The sequence below is a fragment of the Staurois parvus genome, unplaced genomic scaffold, assembly GCF_062004578.1.
Source record: "Staurois parvus isolate SC_StPar_1 unplaced genomic scaffold, SC_StPar_1.0 ptg000436l, whole genome shotgun sequence".
Taxonomy (NCBI): domain Eukaryota; kingdom Metazoa; phylum Chordata; class Amphibia; order Anura; family Ranidae; genus Staurois; species Staurois parvus.
The window spans coordinates 6,588,010-6,608,119 of NW_028318232.1; the positions used below are offsets into that span (position 1 = coordinate 6,588,010).

Below are 20,110 nucleotides of genomic sequence, written 5' to 3' on the forward strand. Positions count from 1 at the left end.
CCCTCTGGAGCCAGACTGGAGGGGTGGGGGTGGCAGGTGAGCCCAGGTAGAGGGAGCGCTGGGTGAGCAGAGTAGAATGACACTGAGCAGCCAGGAGGGGGAGGGAGAGAAAGCAGAGGGATCATCATCCCCCACTGGTCTCCAGATCCTTCCCTGAGCCTTATGATTGGCTGCACTGACTCCGAGCTGCATTCGGGGGCAGGGCCACACTCTGTGTGCATACCGGTATTTATTGTCATACATTGATAAATTGTATACTACACTGATATATATATATATATATATATATATATATATATATATATACAGTGGGGATCGAAAGTTTGGGCACCCCAGCTAAACATTTGTATTAATGTGCATAAAGAAGCCAAGGAAAGATGGAAAAATCTCCAAAAGGCATCAAATTACAGATTAGACATTCTTATAATATGGCAACAAAAGTTAGATTTTATTTCCATCATTTACACTTTCAAAATAACAGAAAACAAAAAAATGGCGTGTGCAAAAGTTTGGGCACCCTGCAGAATTTATAGCATGCACTGCCCCCTTTGCAAAGCTGAGACCTGCCAGTGTCATGGATTGTTCTCAATCATCGTCTGGGAAGACCAGGTGATGTCAATCTCAAAGGTTTTAAATTCCCAGACTCATCTGACCTTGCCCCAACAATCAGCACCATGGGTTCTTCTAAGCAGTTGTCTAGAAAACTGAAACTGAAAATAGTTGACGCTCACAAAGCTGGAGAAGGCTATAAGAAGATAGCAAAGCGTTTTCAGATGTCAATATCCTCTGTTCGGAATGTAATTAAGAAATGGCAGTCATCAGGAACAGTGGAAGTTAAAGCAAGATCTGGAAGACCAAGAAAAATATCAGACAGAACAGCTCGCAGGATTGTGAGAAAAACAATTCAAAACCCACGTTTGACTGCATGATCCTTCCAGAAAGATCTGGCAGACACTGGAGTTGTGGTACACTATTCCACTATAAAGAGATACTTTTACAAATATGGTCTTCATGGAAGAGTCATCAGAAGAAAACCTCTTCTACGTCCTCACCACAAAAATCATCGTTTGAACTTTGCAAATGAACATATAGACAAGCCTGATGCATTTTGGAAACAAGTTCTGTGGACCGATGAGGTTAAAATGGAACTTTTTGGCCGGAATGAGCAAAGGTACGTTTGGAGAAGAAGGGGCACAGAATTTAATGAAAAGAACCTCTGTCCAACTGTTAAGCATGGGGTTGGATCAATCATGCTTTGGGGTTGTGTTGCAGCCAGTGGCACAGGGAACATCTCACGAGTAGAAGGAAAAATGGATTCAATAAAATTTCAGCAAATTTTGGATGGTAACTTGATGCCATCTGTGAAAGAGCTGAAGTTAAAGAGAGGATGGCTTCTACAAATGGATAATGATCCTAAACACACCTCGAAATCCACGGGGGATTACATCAAGAGGCGTAAACTGAAGGTTTTGCCATGGCCTTCACAATCTCCTGACCTCAACATCATTGAAAATCTATGGATAGACCTTAAAAGAGCCGTGCGTGACAGACAGCCCAGAAATCTCAAAGAACTGGAAGACTTTTGTAAGGAAGAATGGGCAAAGATACCTCAAACAAGAATTGAAAGACTCTTGGCTGGCTACAAAAAGCGTTTACAAGCTGTGATACTTGCCAAAGGGGGCAGTACAAGATATTAACTCTGCAGGGTGCCCAAACTTTTGCAGACGTCATTTTTTTGTTTTCTGTTATTTTGAAAGTGTAAATGATGGAAATAAAATCTAACTTTTGTTGACATATTATAAGAATGTCTAATCTGTAATTTGATGCCTTTTGGAGATTTTTCCATCTTTCCTTGGCTTATTTATGCACATTAATACAAATTTTTAGCTGGGGTGCCCAAACTTTCGATCCCCACTGTATATATATATATATAGCCTCTCGTGAAGCCCTCGGGCAGTGCCCGAGTGCCTGAATTGTCAAGTCCACCCCTGGCCCTAACTCTTGTAGAAAAAAGATATGTACATTACTTTTTTTAACAGAAGAGGCAGAGGATTTTGTGCTTGTAATGTAGGTGTGTCTTCTGATTCCTCTGGCCAGATGGAAGCATTCATGATCACAGGCACAAAGTGGTCAAAGTTTAGCAGCTGCTTTAGCAAGCCTGAAAATAAAATTACAGAGGGGATGTAAGGCAAGTGTAGGCACACTGCAGATGCTGAGCTATTAAAGCAGAATATGCACTAAAATGCAAGGTCCACTTATATATCAGGCCCCCCACCACCATTCTAAAATGCTGCATTAATGCTGTAGAAAAAAAAAAAAAGATACATGTAAAAGAAAATGCAAAAATATACTCCCACCCAGTTTCCACCTTCAGTACCTAGATGAGAGTGACACCTGAAAACAATGAAGATCTCAAATTTCGTAAGCAGACAGTCCTGCAGTTTCTTTCCATGAGGTTTGAAATGGTCAGCATTTCCAGCATCTTGCTTAGTGAGACAAAAACATGTATACACAGTTAGGTCCATATATATTTGGACACAAGCCCAATTTTCATGCTTTTGGCTTTGTATGCCACCAGAATAAATTAATACGAAATAATCCAAATTAATTTGAAGTGCAGACTTTGAGCTTTAATTCAAGGGGTTGAACATAAATATCAAGTACAAATTTTAGGAACTACAACCATTTTTATACACAGCCCCTCCATTTTCAGGGGCTCAAATGTAATTGGATGAATGAATATAATCATAAATAAAATGTTCATTTTTAATATTTCGTTGAGAATCCTTTACTGGCAATGACTGCCTGAAGTCTGGAACCAATGGACATTACCAAAAACTGGGTTTCCTCCTTTCTCATGCTTTACCAGGCTCTAACTGCAACTGTCTTGTGGGTCTTTCTGCCTTTGGTTTTACCTTCAGCAAGTGAAATGCATGCTCAATTGGGTTAAGGTCAGGTGATTGACTCGGCCATTGCAGAATATTCCACTTCTTTTCCTTCAAAAGCTCCTTGGTTGCTTTTGCAGTGTGTTTTGGATCATTGTCTATCTGCATTGTGAAGCGCTGTCCAATGAACTTTGCTGCATTTGGCTGAATCTGGGCTGACAGTACATCTCTAAACACTGCAGAATTCATCCGGCTGTTTCTGTCTTCTGTCACATCATCAATAAACACCAATGACCCAATGCCACTAGAAGCCATGCATGCCCATGCCATCACACTGCCTCCACCATGTTTTAGAGATGATGATGTGTGCTTTGGATCATGAGCTGTTCCAAGCCTTCTCCACACTTTTTTCTTCCCGTCATTCTGGTACAGATTAATCTTAGTGTCATCCATCCAAAGAATACTTTACCAGAACTGGTCTGGCTTTCTTAGATGTTTTTTGACAAAGTCTAATCTGGCTTTTCTATTCTTCAGGCTTATGAATGGTTTGCACCTTGTGGTGAACCCTCTGTATTTGCTTTCTTGAAGTCTTCGCTAGATTTTAGACTTTGACAATGATACGCCCACCTCCTGGAGAGTGTCTTTCGCATGTCTGGATGTTGTGAATGGGTTTTTCCACCACTGTTGTCTTCCATGGGCGTCCATGCCTTTTTATGTTGCTGAGCTCACCAGTGCATTCTTGTTTCCTTGGAATGTACCAAACTGTTGATTTGGCCACTCCTAATGTTGCTGCTATCTCCCTGATGTATTTGTTTTGTTTTTGGAGCCTTAAAATGGCCTGTTTCACTTGCATGGGCAGCTCCTTTAAACGCATGATGTAGTTTCACAGCAATAGATTCCAAATTCAAATATCACACTTAGAATAAACTCCAGACCATTTACCTGCTTAATTGATGAAGAAATAACAAAGGAGTAGCCCACACCTGACCATGAAACAGCTTTTGATTCAATTGTCCAATTACTTTTTGTCCCTTGAAAAAGGGGGGATGGCTAATCTAAAGAGATTTAATTCCTAAACCCTTCCTCCAATTTGGATGTACATACCCTCAAATTAAACCTGAGAGTGTGCACTTTCAGCCCATATCCATTATATAACAATAGCTTGAATATGTTTTGGTAAATACCTGAAAAAAACTAAAATTATGCCTGTGTTGAAATATATATGGACCTAACTGTTTATATGCTATACCATACTTATAGATGAATGAGAGTTCCATAGGAGGGTGTCACATAGATAGATCTATAATATTTTGGACTTTATCATACTTTGTATTAGGTCTACTATTCCACGTGGTGTTGGGAGAGTACTTTATATGTATTTGCATTTCAACTTTTATGGTATAGCGCATATACAGTATATATATACAGGTGAAACTCGAAAAATTTGAATATTGTGCAAAAATTCATTTATTTCAGTAAAGCAACTTAAAAGGTGAAATTAATATATGAGATAGACTCATTACATGCAAAGCAAGATAGTTAAAGCTTTGATTTGTCATAATTGTGATGATTATGGCTTACAGCTCATGAAAACCCCAAATCCACAATCTCAGAAAATTATAATATTGTGAAAAGGTGCAATATTCTCAGCTCAAAGTGTCCCACTCTAATCTACGAATTAAGCCATAACACCTGCAAAGGGTTCCTGAGCCTTTAAATGGTCTCTCAGCCTGGTTCAGTAGGAATCACAATCATGGGAAAGACTGCTGACCTGACAGTTGTGCAGAAAACCATCATTGACACCCTCCATAAGGAGGGAATGCCTCAAAAGGTAATTGCAAAAGAAGTTGGATGTTCCCAAAGTGCTGATCAAAGCACATTAATAGAAAGTTATGTGGAAGGGAAAAGTGTGGAAGAAAAAGGTGCACAAGCAGCAGGGATGACCGCAGTCTGGAGAGGATTGTCAGGAAAAGGCCATTCAAAAGTGTTGGGGACTTTCACAAGGAGTGGACTGAGGCTGGAGTCAATGCATCAAGAGCCACCACACACGGACGGATCCTGGACATGGGCTTCAAATGTCGTATTCCTCTTGTCAAGCCACTCCTGATCAGCAAACAACGTCAGAAGCATCTTACCTGGGCTAAAAAAAAACAGACCTGGTCTGTTGCTCAGTGGTACAAAGTCCTCTTTTCTGATGAGAGCAACTTTTGCATGTCATTTGGAAACCAAGGACCTAGAGTATGGAGGAAGAATGGAGAGGCACACACTGCAAGATGCTTGAAGTCCAGTGTGAAGTTTCCACAGTCTGTGTTGATTTGGGGAGCCATGTCATCTGCTGGTGTTGGTCCACTGTGCTTCATTAAGTCCAGGGTCAACGCAGCTGTCTACCAGGAGATTTTGGAGCACTTCATGCTTCCTTCCGCAGATGAGCTTTATGGGGATGCTGACTTCATTTTCCAACAGGACTTGGCACCTGCCCACACTGCCAAAAGCACCAAAACCTGGTTCAATGACCATGAGATTACTGTGCTTGATTGGCCAGCAAACTCGCCTGACCTGAACCCCATAGAGAATCTATGGGGCATTGCCAAGAGAATGATGAGAGACATGAGACTGAACAATGCAGAAGAGCTGAAGGCCGCTATTGAAGCATCCTGGTCTACCAAAACACCTCAGCAGTGCCACAGGCTGATAGCTTCCATGCCACGCCACATTGAGGCAGTACTGGTAATTGCTGCAAAAGGGGCCCAAACCAAGTACTGAGAACATATGCATGCTTATACTTTTCAGAGGTCTGATATTGTTCTATGTACAATCCTTGTTTTATTGATTGCATGTAATATTCTAATTTTCTGAGATTGTGGAATTGGGGTTTTCATGATCTGCAAGCCATATTCATCACAATTATGACAAATCACGGCTTGAACTATCTTGCTTTGCATGCAATGAGTCTATCTCATATATTAGTTTCGCCTTTTAAGTTGCATTACTGAAATAAATGAACTTTTGCACGATATTCAAATTTTTCGAGTTTCACCTGTAGAGTGTTTATTCACTTAATAGGGGCAGCTGCCACAACTGGCAGAATTTTTATCTTTTATTTAGCACATACATTTACCATATTATGTAGGCGCCACAATATTGTTTCTTTGCTATTTCCAGGAAGAAAAATATGTTTTCTAAAATGTTTTCACAAATTTTGTTTGGTCTTTACAGCATTAAAGCAAAGTAATGGGGGAGCGGGTACCCGAATTTGACAGGTACCCGCTCCCACTTCCAGTTTCCTCCCTCCTTCCCTGTAGTCTTTTGGGACACGTGACAGGTCCCAGAAGACTACAGGACCATTCACTAAGTGCAGCGCTACTCGCGCATGCGCAGTGGGTACCCGGTTGTGAAGCCTCAAGCTATCACAGCCGGGTGCCCACACTGAAGATGCCAGCCTCCTGGAATATAGGACGGCCGGTGAAACGAGCTGCGGGGGACACACCACGGGACCGAGGGACAGGTAAGTGGCTGTGTTTTAAAAGTCAGCAGATATAATTTTTGTAGCTGCTGACTTTTATTTTTTGATAGGTCGAGTGGAACTCCGCTTTAATATACACTGCATCCAGAAACTATTCACAGTGCTTAACTTTTCCCACATTTTGTTATGTTACAGCCAGGGGCGGACTGACCATTTGGAAACTCGGGCACTGTCCGAGGACCCGGGGTCAGTAGGGGGTCCTATGAGATGCCCCGGGTACCTTTTTCATAGGCTTTTTTGAGTTTGGGCAAGGACACAGGGGCCCCATGATCCCCTATTGCCCGGGGGCCCCATGAGTTGTCAGTCCGCCCCTGGTTACAGCCTTATTTCAAAATGGATTAAATTCATTTTTTTCCCTCAACATTCTACAAACAATACCTCATAATGACAACATGAAAGAAGTTCGTTTTGGAATCTTTGCAATTTATTAAAAATAAAAAATGTAAAAAACTACATGTACATAATTATTCACAGACTTTGCCATGACACTCAACATTGAGCTCTGGTGCATTTTGTTCCCACTGATCATCCTTGAGATGTTTCCACAACTTGATTTGGAGTCCACATGTGGGAAATTCAGTTGATTGGACATGATTAGGAAAGGCATAAACCTGTCTATATAAGGTCCCACAATTAACAGTGCATGTCAGAGCACAAACCAAGCCATGAAGTCCAAGGAATTGTCCATAGAGCTCCAAGACAGGATTGTATCAAGGCACAGATCTAGGGATGGGTACAGAAATATTTCTGCAGCATTGTAGGTCCCAATGAGCACAGTGGCTTCCATCATCCGTAAATAGAAGCAGTTTGGACCCACCAGGAATCTTGCCAAAATGAGCAATTGAGGCAGCAGGGCCTTAGCCAGCGAGGTAACCAAGCACCCGATGATCACTCTGAAAGAGCTCCAGCGTTTCTCTGTGGAGAGAGAACTTTCCAGAAGAACAACCATCTCTGCAGCACTCTACCAATCAGGCCTGTATGGTAGAGTGGCCAGACGGGAGCTACTCCTCAGTAAAAGGCAAACCACAGCCTGCCTGGAGTTTGCCAAAAGGCACCTGAAGGATTCTCAGACCATGAAAACTGGTCTGATGAAACAAAGATTGAACTCTTTTGCCTGATTGCCAAGCATCATGTCTGGAGGAAAGCAGGCACCGCTCACTACCTGCCCAATACCATCCCTACAGTTAAGCATGGTGGCAGCATCATGCTGTGGGGATGTTTTTCAGTGGCAGGAACTGGGAGACTAGTCAGGATCGAAGGAAAGATGAATGCAGCAATGTACAGAGACATCTTTGATGAAAACCTGTTCCAGATCGTTCTGGACCTTAGACTGGGGCAACAGTTCATCTTTCACCAGGACATCGACCCTAAGCACACAGCCCACATAACAAAGGAGTGACTACTCTGTGAATGTCCTGGAATGGCCCAGCCAGAGCCCACACTTGAACCCGATTGAACATCTCTGGAGAGATCTGAAAATGGCTGTGCACTGACGCTCCTCATCCAACCTGATGGAGCTTACGAGGTACTGCAAAGAAGAATGGGGGAAAATGACCAAAAATAGGTGTGCCAAGCTTGTAGCATCATACTCAAAACGACTTAAGGCAGTAATTGGTGATAAAGGTGCTTCAACAAAGTATTGAGCAAACGCTGTGAATACATATGTACATGTGTTTTTTTTTTTATTTTTTTTATTTTTAATAAATTGCAAAGATTTCAAAACAAACTTCTTTCAGGTTGTCATTGTGAGGTATTGTTTGCAGAATGTTGAGGAAAAAAATAATGTAATCCATTTTGGAATAAAGCTGTAACATAAAAAAATGTGGCAAAAGTTAAGCGTTGTGAATACTTTCTGGATGCACTGTATTGCACACCACTTCTGACAGTTTTCTGTGCCATTATAATATTGCAAGAAGCTTAGTTAATTCCCCTGCATAAGTCCACAGGGAAATTTGTAAAGACTGGATTGTAATGTGGGTGCGCCACAAAATGTAAGTGACTGATCTAGTAACTGCCTAAAATGTATAATTATACCCACTACCCACAAACTCCAAAATTTCAAACATCAAACTGAGAATAGTAAGCTATGCATTGTGAGGTTCTGCTGTATTGCACAGTGCTATCAGTCTAATATACAGTGCCTTAAACAAGTATTCGTACCCCTTGAACTTTTCCAAGTTTTGTCATGTTACAACCAAAAACTAAAACGTATTTTATTAGGATTTTATGTGATAGACCACACAAAGTGGCACATAATTGTGAAGTGGAAGGAAAAGCATAAATGGTTTTCAAAATATTTTACAAATAAATTTCTGAAAAGTGTGGCGTGCATTTGTATTAAGACCCCTTGACTCTGATACCCCTAGTTGCCTTCAGAAGTCACCTAATTAGTAAATAGAGTCCACCTGTGTGAAATTTAATCACAGTATAAATACAGCTGTTCTGTGAAGCCCTCAGAGGTTTGTTAGAGAACATTAGTGAACAAACAGCATCATGAAAGCAAAGGAACACACCATACAGGTCAGGGATGGCACAACCTACCAAGATATGGCCATCCACCTAAACTGACAGGCGAGGAGAGCAATAATCAGAAAAGCAGCCAAGAGGCCCATGGTAACTCTGGAGGAGCTGCAGAGATCCACAGCTCAGGTGGGACAATCTGTCCACAGGACAACTATTGGTCGTGCGCTCCACAAATCTGGCCTTTATGGAAGAGTGACAAGAAAAAAGCCATCATTAAAAGAAAGCTATAAGAAGTGCAGTTTGCGAGAAGCCATGTGGGGAACACAGCAAACATGTGGAAGAAGGTGTTTTGGTCAGATGAGACCAAAATTGATCTTTTTGGCCTAAAAGCAAAATGCTGTTATGCAGAAAACTAACATTGCACATCACCCTGAACACACCATCCCCACAAAGAAACATGGTGGTGGCAGCATTATCTTGTAGGGATGCTTTTGTTCAGCAGGGACAGGGAATCTTGTCAGAGTTGATGGGAAGATGGATGGAGCCAAATACAGGGCACTCTTAGAAGAAAAACAAAAAGAGAAAGTGCCATCATACAGGGTGTAACCACCCATCAAAGGGATCTCTCTGACTCACCCTATTTTGGGGTGTGGATTATAAACTGAATACGAGCATATAAGAAAAAGTTAGCAGCTGACTAGAGCGAACTGCAAAAAAGAACGGTATTTTAAATCCTATGCAGAGTAATCAAAAAACATCAAATATAGATGCAAATAATTTCTTAATTATGATCACTAAGATCTTCTGGAAGGGTGGGCATATAACATGGTGAATACACAGTCAATCAAAAAAATAAAATCAGTGACTTAAAAACAAAAAAACGTCCTACATATACACTTAGCTGTGTCATGGTGATTAAACATATGGCTGGGAAACCGAATTGGAAATCAGCAAGGAATCAAAATTATGAAGATAGAATCACCCAGAATACAATGAAAGTGAACTCTCCATACATCACTACCACCTCCCACACATGAAGAATTATTCTTATAGATATTCGGTTTCTCAGCCGAATTTTAGGCAATGGAAGGGTTTAGATCATGGGTGTCAAACTCCAGCTGTTGCCAAACTACAAGTCTCATGAGGCATTGCAAGAATGACAGCTACAAGCATGACTCCCAAGGGCAGAGGCATGATGGAACTTGTAGTTTTGTAACAGCTGGAGGGCCGCCAGTTTGACACCCATAGTTTAGATCAAAGCATATTCATGTGTTAGAATGACCCAGTCAAAGTCCAGACCTAAATTCAATTGAGAATCTGTCAAGACTTGAAAAGTGCTGCTCGCAGACGCTCTCCATCCAATCTGATAGAGCTTGAGCTATTTAGCAAATAAGAATGGGCAAAAATTTCACTCTCTAGATGTGCAAAGCTGGTAGAGACATCCCCAAAAAGACTTTCAGCTGTAATTGCAGCAAAAGGTGGTTCTAAAAAGTATTAACTCAGGGGGGCTGAATACAAATGCATGCCACACTTTTCAGATATTTATTTGTAAAAAATGTTGAAAACCATTTATCATTTTCCTTCCACTTCACAATTGTGTGCCACTTTGTGTTGGTCTATCACATAAAATCCCAATAAAATACATTTACGTTTTTAGTTGTCACATGACAAAATGTGGAAAATTTCAAGGGATATGAATACTTTTTTAAGGCACTGTATTTTCATGTACAACTGCCCCCCCGCTGTACATAATATGTTTTCATGTACAGCTTACTCCCACCCCCTTCCTTCAAAAAGAAGTGGTACCCCTGCTGTGAAGTTGAAACTGACATAAGTAAGAGTCTTTGTAGAGAGGCTTTGCAGCATGCTTTTAACATCAGTTTGAGATGCTTTTGAAAGCCTTCTGAATTAATATTTGCTGCAGTTAACCTGTAGTTCTAAAATAGATAAGCTCCATGAGCAGGGCCCTCATATTCCTTCTGCACTGAAATGTATTGTAATTGTACTGTCTCCCTTATATTGTAAAGCGCATTTATGATGTGTTTTTGTAGGGCTGAAAAAACTTCAAGATCCCTAAGACAGTAGCAGACAACATTCTTTCCAAAATCACTCTACCTTGAGTTATGGACTCCTGGGGACAGATGCTCGACTCCCCTATTTCCACAGAGGAGGTTGTTACAGCCATTAGGGCACTGAAAACACAAAAACAGGCTGGGCCAGACAGATTTCCAGCTTTCTTTTACAAGTGCTTCTCAGATATTCTCTCACACCTCCTAAGCAACGCCTTCAATAATCTCCATGATCGGGGTTCTTTTCAGGCAGAATCTGTCCAGGCATCTATATCCATGATTCCCATACAGACGACATCCATTGCTCCAATTTTAGGTCTATATCTCTTCTGAACGTAGACATCAAGCTTGCCAGTAGGCTTAACCAAGGTATTAGAGGCCTTATCCATTGCAATCAAGATGGCCTTATGCCTACTAGAGAAGCTAGCGGCAACATCAAAAAGCTTGCTCTCTTGGTTGAAGCCTCTAGATGACAAGGAACACCCTTATGCTTCTCTCTCTCTCTCGATATAAGGGAAGGCTTTTGATATAGTTTCTTGGCCTATTTTGTTCCATGTACTAGACAAATGGGGCTTCGGATCAAAATTTCTCCAGTGGATACGTAATCTATATAATACATCAGTGGCGTATTTAAAATGTGTGGGCTTCGAATCCCCATCCTTCCCTATTATACAGGGAACAAGGCAGGACTGCCCACTATTCCTTGTTATTCTTTTTAGTTATGGAGCTCCTAGCTCATACAAACTTTCTGACTACCAGCTGTCTTTCATACAGGTAAAAAGCTGAGATTAGAAGCAGTCTCTTAAAGGGAGTGCTGCTAATCTCATTTTGTTACCTATATAAAACACACCTGTCCAAAGGAGCAATCAAACAATCCACCATGGCAAAGACCATAGAGCTGTCCAAGGATGTCAGGGACAAGATTGTAGACCAACACAAGGCTGGACTGGGCTACCAAACTATCACCAAGCAGCTTGGTGAGAAGGTGACAGTAGTTGGTACAATCATTCGCAAATGGAAGAAACGCAAAACAACTTTCAGTCTCCCTAGGTCTGGTGCACCATGCAAGATCTCACCTCGTGGCGTGTCAATGATCATGAGAACAGTGAGGAATCATCCCAGAACTACCCGTGAGCATCTTGTCACCGATCTCCAGGCAGCTGGAGCCACAGTCACCAAGAAAACAATTGGTAACACACTACACTGACAAGGATTGAAATCCTGCAGTGCCCACAAGGTCTCTGCTCAAGAAAGCGCATGTCCAGGCCCATCTGAAGTTTGCCACTGAACATCTGAATGATGCAGAGGAGGACTGGTTGAAAGTGTTGTAGTCAGATGAGACCAAAATCGAGCTCTTTGGCATCAACTCAACTCGCCGTGTTTAGAGGAGGAAGAATGCTGCCTATGACCCTAAGAACACCATCCCAACTGTCAAACATGGTGGTGGAAACATTCTGCTTTGGGGGTGTTTTTCTGCTAAGGGGACAGGACAACTGCACCGCATCAAAGGGACGATGGACGGGGCAATGTACCGTCAAATCTTGGGCTGAGAACCTTCTTCCCTCAGCCAGGGCATTGAAAATGGGTCGTGGATGGGTGTTCCAGCATGACAATGACCCAAAACACACGGGCAAGGCAAAATAGGAGTGGCTCATGAAGAAGCACATTAAGGTCCTGGAATGGCCTAGCCAGTCTCCAGACCTTAATCCAATTGAAAATCTGTGGATGGAGCTGAAATTTCTAGTTGCCAAACGTCAGCCACCAAACCTTAAGGACTTAGAGAGGATCTGCCAAGAGGAGTGGGCTAAAATCCCTCCTGAGATGTGTGCAAACCTGGTGGCCAACTACAGGAAACTTCTGACCTCTGTGATTGCCAACAAGGGATTTGCCACCAAGTATTAGGTCATGTTTTGTGAAGGGGATCAAATACTTATTTCCCTCATGAACATGCAAATCAGTGCATAATATGTTAGCCATGGATTTCTTTTGAATTTTTTGTTGCTATTCTGTCTATCAGTGTTCTAATACACCTACCATTCGATTTTTAGACTGATCATTTCTTTGTGAGTGGGCAAACATTCAAAATCAGTAGGGGATCAAATACTTATTTCCTTCACTGTATGTATGAGCCCTTAAGGTACCCAACAACATGTAACTACATAAAATTAATTTTATATATTAACAGCTAATTAAAAGTACACCTAAAATATGCATTTCAAAAACAGACATTACATTTCTCCAAATTATCAAAAGATAAGAAAAGTCTCATTCAGAGAGTATGATCACACCCCCAGATGCTATCACAGACCATATTATCTGTAAGTAGCGCTACCCCTACAGGGGCCACTGATTTTAACTGGTTCTCCCCCAAACAGTACAGATGCCACCAGCCACCCAAGCAACAATCTAATAACTCTGGCTCCAATAAACAGTCTATGGGTTGTCTTTTTTGTGATTTATTGCATGTAGAACTTGTAACAGGAGAGGGATTGGGGCCAGGGTTTCTCAGCCAGGCTTCCTTCAGACGTTGCTTTTGGGTTCCAATGAATAGGGGAGCAATGAGCACGTTTTGCCTCTCAGATAAATTCCCACTGACACCAATGATCTTTTTAGTAATTCTTCCCAATGTCAAGTGTAAGGAGATAATATGATTTATGCTTTAAACTTCAAGTGAAGTGAGTCGCACTGCAACAGCCATGCAACCGCACACAATATGCACGGTTGCAGCATGGTTGTCGGGTATTTAGGGATTAAAAATTTTAATTGGCAACACAGGTGTCCTTAATCTCTTAATCATTCACTTAATCAGAAAAAAAAAGCAGACAGTTGTATGACTTTTATTGGAATGATCAGAAAATATAGGATTAACTAAAGAGGACCTCTTAGACATAATCGATTAGTTTTGACAACTTCAAGAGGTATTAGACCCAAAACCAAAAATGTAATATATTGTAGCTTACCAAACCTTAAATGTGGTGTCTGCATTTGTTTTTTTAGGCTTTTTTCCTTTATTTCCAGCCAGTGAGACAGACAAAAACACATTTCCTGTCTTAAGTTGTCTCCACTCCAATGGAGGAGCAATGGAGATGCATTTGGACAGCAGCATTGTCACTCTGGGAAGGGCATTGTTAGAAACACCTGCATTATTTTTTGATCTAGTACAATAGCTTGTGTACCTTTATCCCTCATAGTACAGTCAAGATGCACCTGCAGATTTATATGGACCTGAAGCTGAACTCCAACTAGCACTTTCATTCAAAAGATCTCATTCAAGTATAAATAATATGTATAAATAACAAATAACATACATTAGAATGCTGTAAACACGGTCCTGTGGCCTGGTCCAACAAAACTAAAGCAATCTGTACACATACAGTCAGGTCCATAAATATTGGGACATCAACACAATTCTAACATTTTTGGCTCTATACACCACCACAATGGATTTGAAATGAAATGAACAAGATGTGCTTTAACTGCAGACTGTCAGCTTTAATTTGAGGGTATTTACATCCAAATCAGGTGAATGGTGTAGGAATTACAACAGTTTGCATATGTGCCTCCCACTTGTTAAGGGACCAAAAGTAATGGGACAATTAGGCTTCTCAGCTGTTCCATGGCCAGGTGTGTTTTATTCCCTCATTATCCTAATTACAATGAGCAGATAAAAGGTCCAGAGTTCATTTCAAGAGTGCTATTTGCATTTGGAATCTGTTGCTGTCAACTCTCAAGATGAGATCCAAAGAGCTGTTACTATCAGTGCAGCAAGCCATCATTAGGCTGAAAAAACAAAACAAACCCATCAGAGAGATAGCAAAAACATTAGGCGTGGCCAAAACAACTGTTTGGAACATTCTTAAAAAGAAGGAACGCACCGGTGAGCACAGCAACATCAAAAGACCCAGAAGACCACAGAAAACAACTGTGGTGGATGACGGAAGAATTCTTTCCCTGGTGAAGAAAACACCCTTCACAACAGTTGGCCAGATCAAGAACACTCTCCAGGAGGTAGGTGTATGTGTGTCAAAGTCAACAATCAAGAGAAGACTTCACCAGAGTGAATACAGAGGGTTCACCACAAGATGTAAACCATTGGTGAGCCTCAAAAACAGGAAGTCTAGATTAGAATTTGCCAAACGACATCTAATAAAGCCTTAACAGTTCTGGAACAACATCCTATGGACAGATGAGACCAAGATCAACTTGTACCAGAGTGATGGGAAGAGAAGAGTATGGAGAAGGAAAGGAACTGCTCATGATCCTAAGCATACCACCTCATCAATGAAGCATGGTGGTGGTAGTGTCATGGTGTGGGCATGTATGGCTGCCAATGGAACTGGTTCTCTTGTATTTATTGATGATGTGACTGCTGACAAAAGCAGCAGGATGAATTCTGAAGTGTTTTGGGCAATATTATCTGCTCATATTCAGCCAAATGCTTCAGAACTCATTGGACACCGCTTCACAGTGCAGATGGACAATGACCCAAAGCATACTGCAAAAGCAACCAAAGAGTTTTTTAAGGAAAAAAGTGGAATGTTATGCAATGGCCAAGTCAACCACGTGACCTGAATCCGATTGAGCATTAATTTGACTTGCTGAAGACAAAACTTAAGGGAAAATGCCCCAAGAACAAGCAGGAACGGAAGACAGTTGCAGTAGAGGCCTGGCAGAGCATCACCAGGGATGAAACACAGCATCTGGTGATGTCTATGCGTTCCAGACTTCAGGCTGTAATTGACTGCAAAGGATTTGCAACCAAGTATTAAAAAGTGAAAGTTTGATTTATGATTATTATTCTGTCCCATTACTTTTGGTCCCTTAACAAGTGGGAGGCACATATGCAAACTGTTGTATTTCCTACACCGTTCACCTGATTTGGATGTAAATACCCTCAAATTAAAGCTGACAGTCTGCAGTTAAAGCACATCTTGTTCATTTCATTTCAAATCCATCGTGGTGGTGTATAGAGCCAAAAATGTTAGAATTGTGTTGATGTCCCAATATTTATGGACCTGACTGTATCTATATGTCATAACGCACTGTATAACATCCAATTAGTTTTTTAATAAAAAGTACAAATACAAACTTCTTACAAAGTTTGCTTTCTCAAACACATCTACCGTTGGCTCCATACAGCACTTTTTGAGCAGTTATAGCAACGCGTTTTTTTCTCCTTTTGAAATAAAAGGTTTACATGTTGTTATGAAAAACAGACAATGCTGGAGATATTATAATGGTATGTATTTTTGTTATCTGTATACAGGTGTACATATTGCAACATAAATACTTTATCACTGTCAAGTGGAAATTTTCACTAAAAATGCATTTAGAGGGCTTACCCATGCAATTAATCTGTAGCTCCTTTGTCTGCGCATTTTCCAAAGTAGCCAAAAAAAGTCTACAAAGTTTGTCAGTGAAATGAACAGAAAGTTTTTTTGTAGTAGTGGGTGAAGATGAAGAGTAATAAACCTTGCCATATAAGTAACACACGGCTGCTTTTAATACTTCATTAGGATACATCAATCCATGTGGCAATTCTTCTACAAGGTTGTCTTCACAAGGAGGAACAAAATGTAAAAAATGTGCAAACTTTAGATATAGGTAAGTGTATAATGCACAAGTTTGCTGAAATACATACATAAGTTCCTATAAAAAGCATTTCAGTAAACAGGAATTTTATCCTGATTACACACAGTGGGGTAATTTAGTAAAGGTATAGATAATGTTCACATAACAAAATAAATGTTCACTGAGTGTAGTAAATAAAGTGTAAATAATTCTGTGTAGTGAAATATATAAAAAGGGATTTTGCCTTGCACAATTGGATAATTAGGAAACAAAAACTCAAGGCTCTAAATCCTGTAAATTAATCTGGGAGCCACTAATCAATACTTGTATGAAACAAAAAAAATAGAAAAAGAATTAGTTTATGGCTCAACCAAATTACGTGGATATATATATATATATATATATATATATATATATATTTATATAATTATACAGTATTTATATAGCGCCAAAGGGTTTGCTCAGCGCTGTGATTGATATATATATATTATGGGCAGCACAGTGGCCAAGTAGTTAGCACTTCTGCCTGGCAGTACTAGGGTCATTGGTTTGAATCCCAACCACGGCACCACCTGCCTGGAGTTTGCATGTTCTCCCTGTGCTTGCGTGGGTTTCCTCCAGGTACTCTGGTTTTAGTTAGTAGGTTATTGGATCTGGTCTAAATTGGCCCTAGTATGTGTATGTATGAATGTGAGTTAGGGACCTTAGATTGTACACCCCTTGAGGGTTAGGGACTGATGAGAATGTACAATATATATGTAAAGTGCTGTGAAATTGACGGTGCTATATAAGTACCTGAAATAAATAAATATATATAAATTCAAAAGATCTCATTCAAGTATAAATAATATGTATAAATAACAAATAACATACATTAGAATGATGTAAACAAGGTCCTTTGTCCTGGTCCAACAAAACTAAAGCAATCTGTACACATATCTATATGTCATAACGCACTGTATAACATCCAATTCGTTTTTTAACAAAAAGCATATATATATACAGTGGGGATCGAACGTTTGGGCACCCCAGCTAAAAATTTGTATTAATGTGCATAAAGAAGCCAAGGAAAGATGGAAAAATCTCCAAAAGGCATCAAATTACAGATTAGACATTCTTATAATATGTCAACAAAAGTTAGATTTTATTTCCATCATTTACAGTTTCAAAATAACAGAAAACAAAAAAATGGTGTCTGCAAAAGTTTGGGCACCCTGCAGAATTTATAGCATGCACTGCCCCCTTTGCCAAGCTGAGACCTGCCAGTGTCATGGATTGTTCTCAATAATCGTCTGGGAAGACCAGGTGATGTCAATCTCAAAGGTTTTAAATTCCCAGACTCATCTGACCTTGCCCCAACAATCAGCACCATGGGTTCTTCTAAGCAGTTGTCTAGAAAACTGAAACTGAAAATAGTTGACGCTCACAAAGCTGGAGAAGGCTATAAGAAGATAGCAAAGCATTTTCAGATGTCAATATCCTCTGTTCGGAATGTAATTAAGAAATAGCAGTCATCAGGAACAGTGGAAGTTAAAGCAAGATCTGGAAGACCAAGAAAAATATCAGACAGAACAGCTCGCAGGATTGTGAGAAAAACAATTCAAAACCCACGTTTGACTGCACGATCCCTCCAGAAAGATCTGGCAGACACTGGAGTTGTGGTACACTATTCCACTATAAAGAGATACTTGTACAAATATGGTCTTCATGGAAGAGTCATCAGAAGAAAACCTCTTCTACGTCCTCACCACAAAAATCATTGTTTGAACTTTGCAAATGAACATATAGACAAGCCTGATGCATTTTGGAAACAAGTTCTGCGGACCGATGAGGTTAAAATTGAACGTTTTGGCCGGAATGAGCAAAGGTACGTTTGGAGAAGAAGGGGCACAGAATTTAATGAAAAGAACCTCTGTCCAACTGTTAAGCATGGGGTTGGATCAATCATGCTTTGGGGTTGTGTTGCAACCAGTGGCACAGGGAACATCTCACGAGTAGAAGGAAAAATGGATTCAATAAAATTTCAGCAAATTTTGGATGGTAACTTGATGCCATCTGTGAAAAAGCTGAAGTTAAAGAGAGGATGGCTTCTACAAATGGATAATGATCCTAAACACACCTCGAAATCCACGGGGGATTACATCAAGAGGCGTAAACTGAAGGTTTTGCCATGGCCTTCGCAATCTCCTGACCTCAACATAATTGAAAATCTATGGATAGACCTTAAAAGAGCAGTGCGTGACAGACAGCCCAGAAATCTCAAAGAACTGGAAGACTTTTGTAAGGAAGAATGGGCAAAGATACCTCAAACAAGAATTGAAAGACTCTTGGCTGGCTACAAAAAGCGTTTACAAGCTGTGATACTTGCAAAGGGGGCAGTACAAGATATTAACTCTGCAGGGTGCCCAAACTTTTGCAGATGCCATTTTTTTGTTTTCTGTTATTTTGAAAGTGTAAATGATGGAAATAAAATCTAACTTTTGTTGACATATTATAAGAATGTCTAATCTGTAATTTGATGCCTTTTGGAGATTTTTCCATCTTTCCTTGGCTTCTTTATGCACATTAATACAAATTTTAGCTGGGGTGCCCAAACTTTCGATTCCCACTGTATATATATATATATATATATATATATATATTTGTGACCAGAGCATATAGACAATTCTCTTTATTGTACAATTAACACACACATCACATTAAAACAACTGCTTGGTCCTATTTGTAAACTATAATATAGGTGTCCATGATGGATGAAAACTAGCATGTCCCCTGTGCACTGAAGGGTTTATGTTAATAATTTGTCTTCCAAAGTCAATCATCCATAAATAACTGTAATCCCAAAGGATTGTCACCGTCCAAAATCCCTTCCACTTTCTGGCGCCCAGGGAGCTGCATGTAAAGCCATCGGTGTTTACACAAGCATAGCCACAGAGCCATCTACTTGTATTGGCAGCTATGCGCACAGCACATGTGGTTCCGTGGGTGCCAGAAAGTACCAGGGGATTTTACACCTCAGCACACAGGAGCTGCTAAGCATCTGTATGAATGAGGCCCAATATATTTATTTCCTATGATTGTCATTGCCCATCTAGTGACCATAATGCTGTATTTTCCTGATTAAGGGTTTGAGATATTTTGGGAAAATACTTCATTATGGGTACTAGATGGAGCTGAATTAGGCAGAATTAGGCAAATTGTGGGGATTATTTATGATGACTGTGCAATTGCATGACACATTCCTACAGAAATGTTTTTTTTTAATAAATAAAGGGAATCTGTATTCACTTTACAGGTGCTGTAAAATATCTTTAAAAAGGGATTTTGCTGGGCGCATGACTGGAAGATTGCAGTAAACAACTTTATTTCATCGGTCTTTACATACGTTTTTCACATGTACTACCAATGCAAAAATAGATGTAAAAATGGACCGTTTGTCCGTTTACATCCATTTTTTGTCTGTTCCATTGTTTAATGGAACAAAAATAGGGCTTTGATCCGTTTCAAAAAACGTATGTTGACGGATGCGGATGTAAACGGGTGATCATCTGTTTACATCCTTTTTTCGTTTGTAACTAAAATCCTAGTATTAAAATTTC

General features: G+C 40.3%; 1 protein-coding gene across 1 annotated transcript in view; it reads right to left on the reverse strand.

The window, feature by feature from the left end:
• MEI1 (meiotic double-stranded break formation protein 1) overlaps window positions 1-20,110 on the reverse strand; it is a 576,193-nt gene that overhangs the window by 450,807 nt on the left and 105,276 nt on the right. Inside the window, exons 6-7 of the mRNA XM_089687729.1 lie at window positions 16,283-16,495; window positions 2,028-2,158 (exon numbers count right to left, since the gene is read on the reverse strand). Coding sequence (XP_089543855.1) covers window positions 2,028-2,158; window positions 16,283-16,495 — 344 coding nt within the window. The remainder of the gene's footprint in view (window positions 1-2,027; window positions 2,159-16,282; window positions 16,496-20,110) is intronic.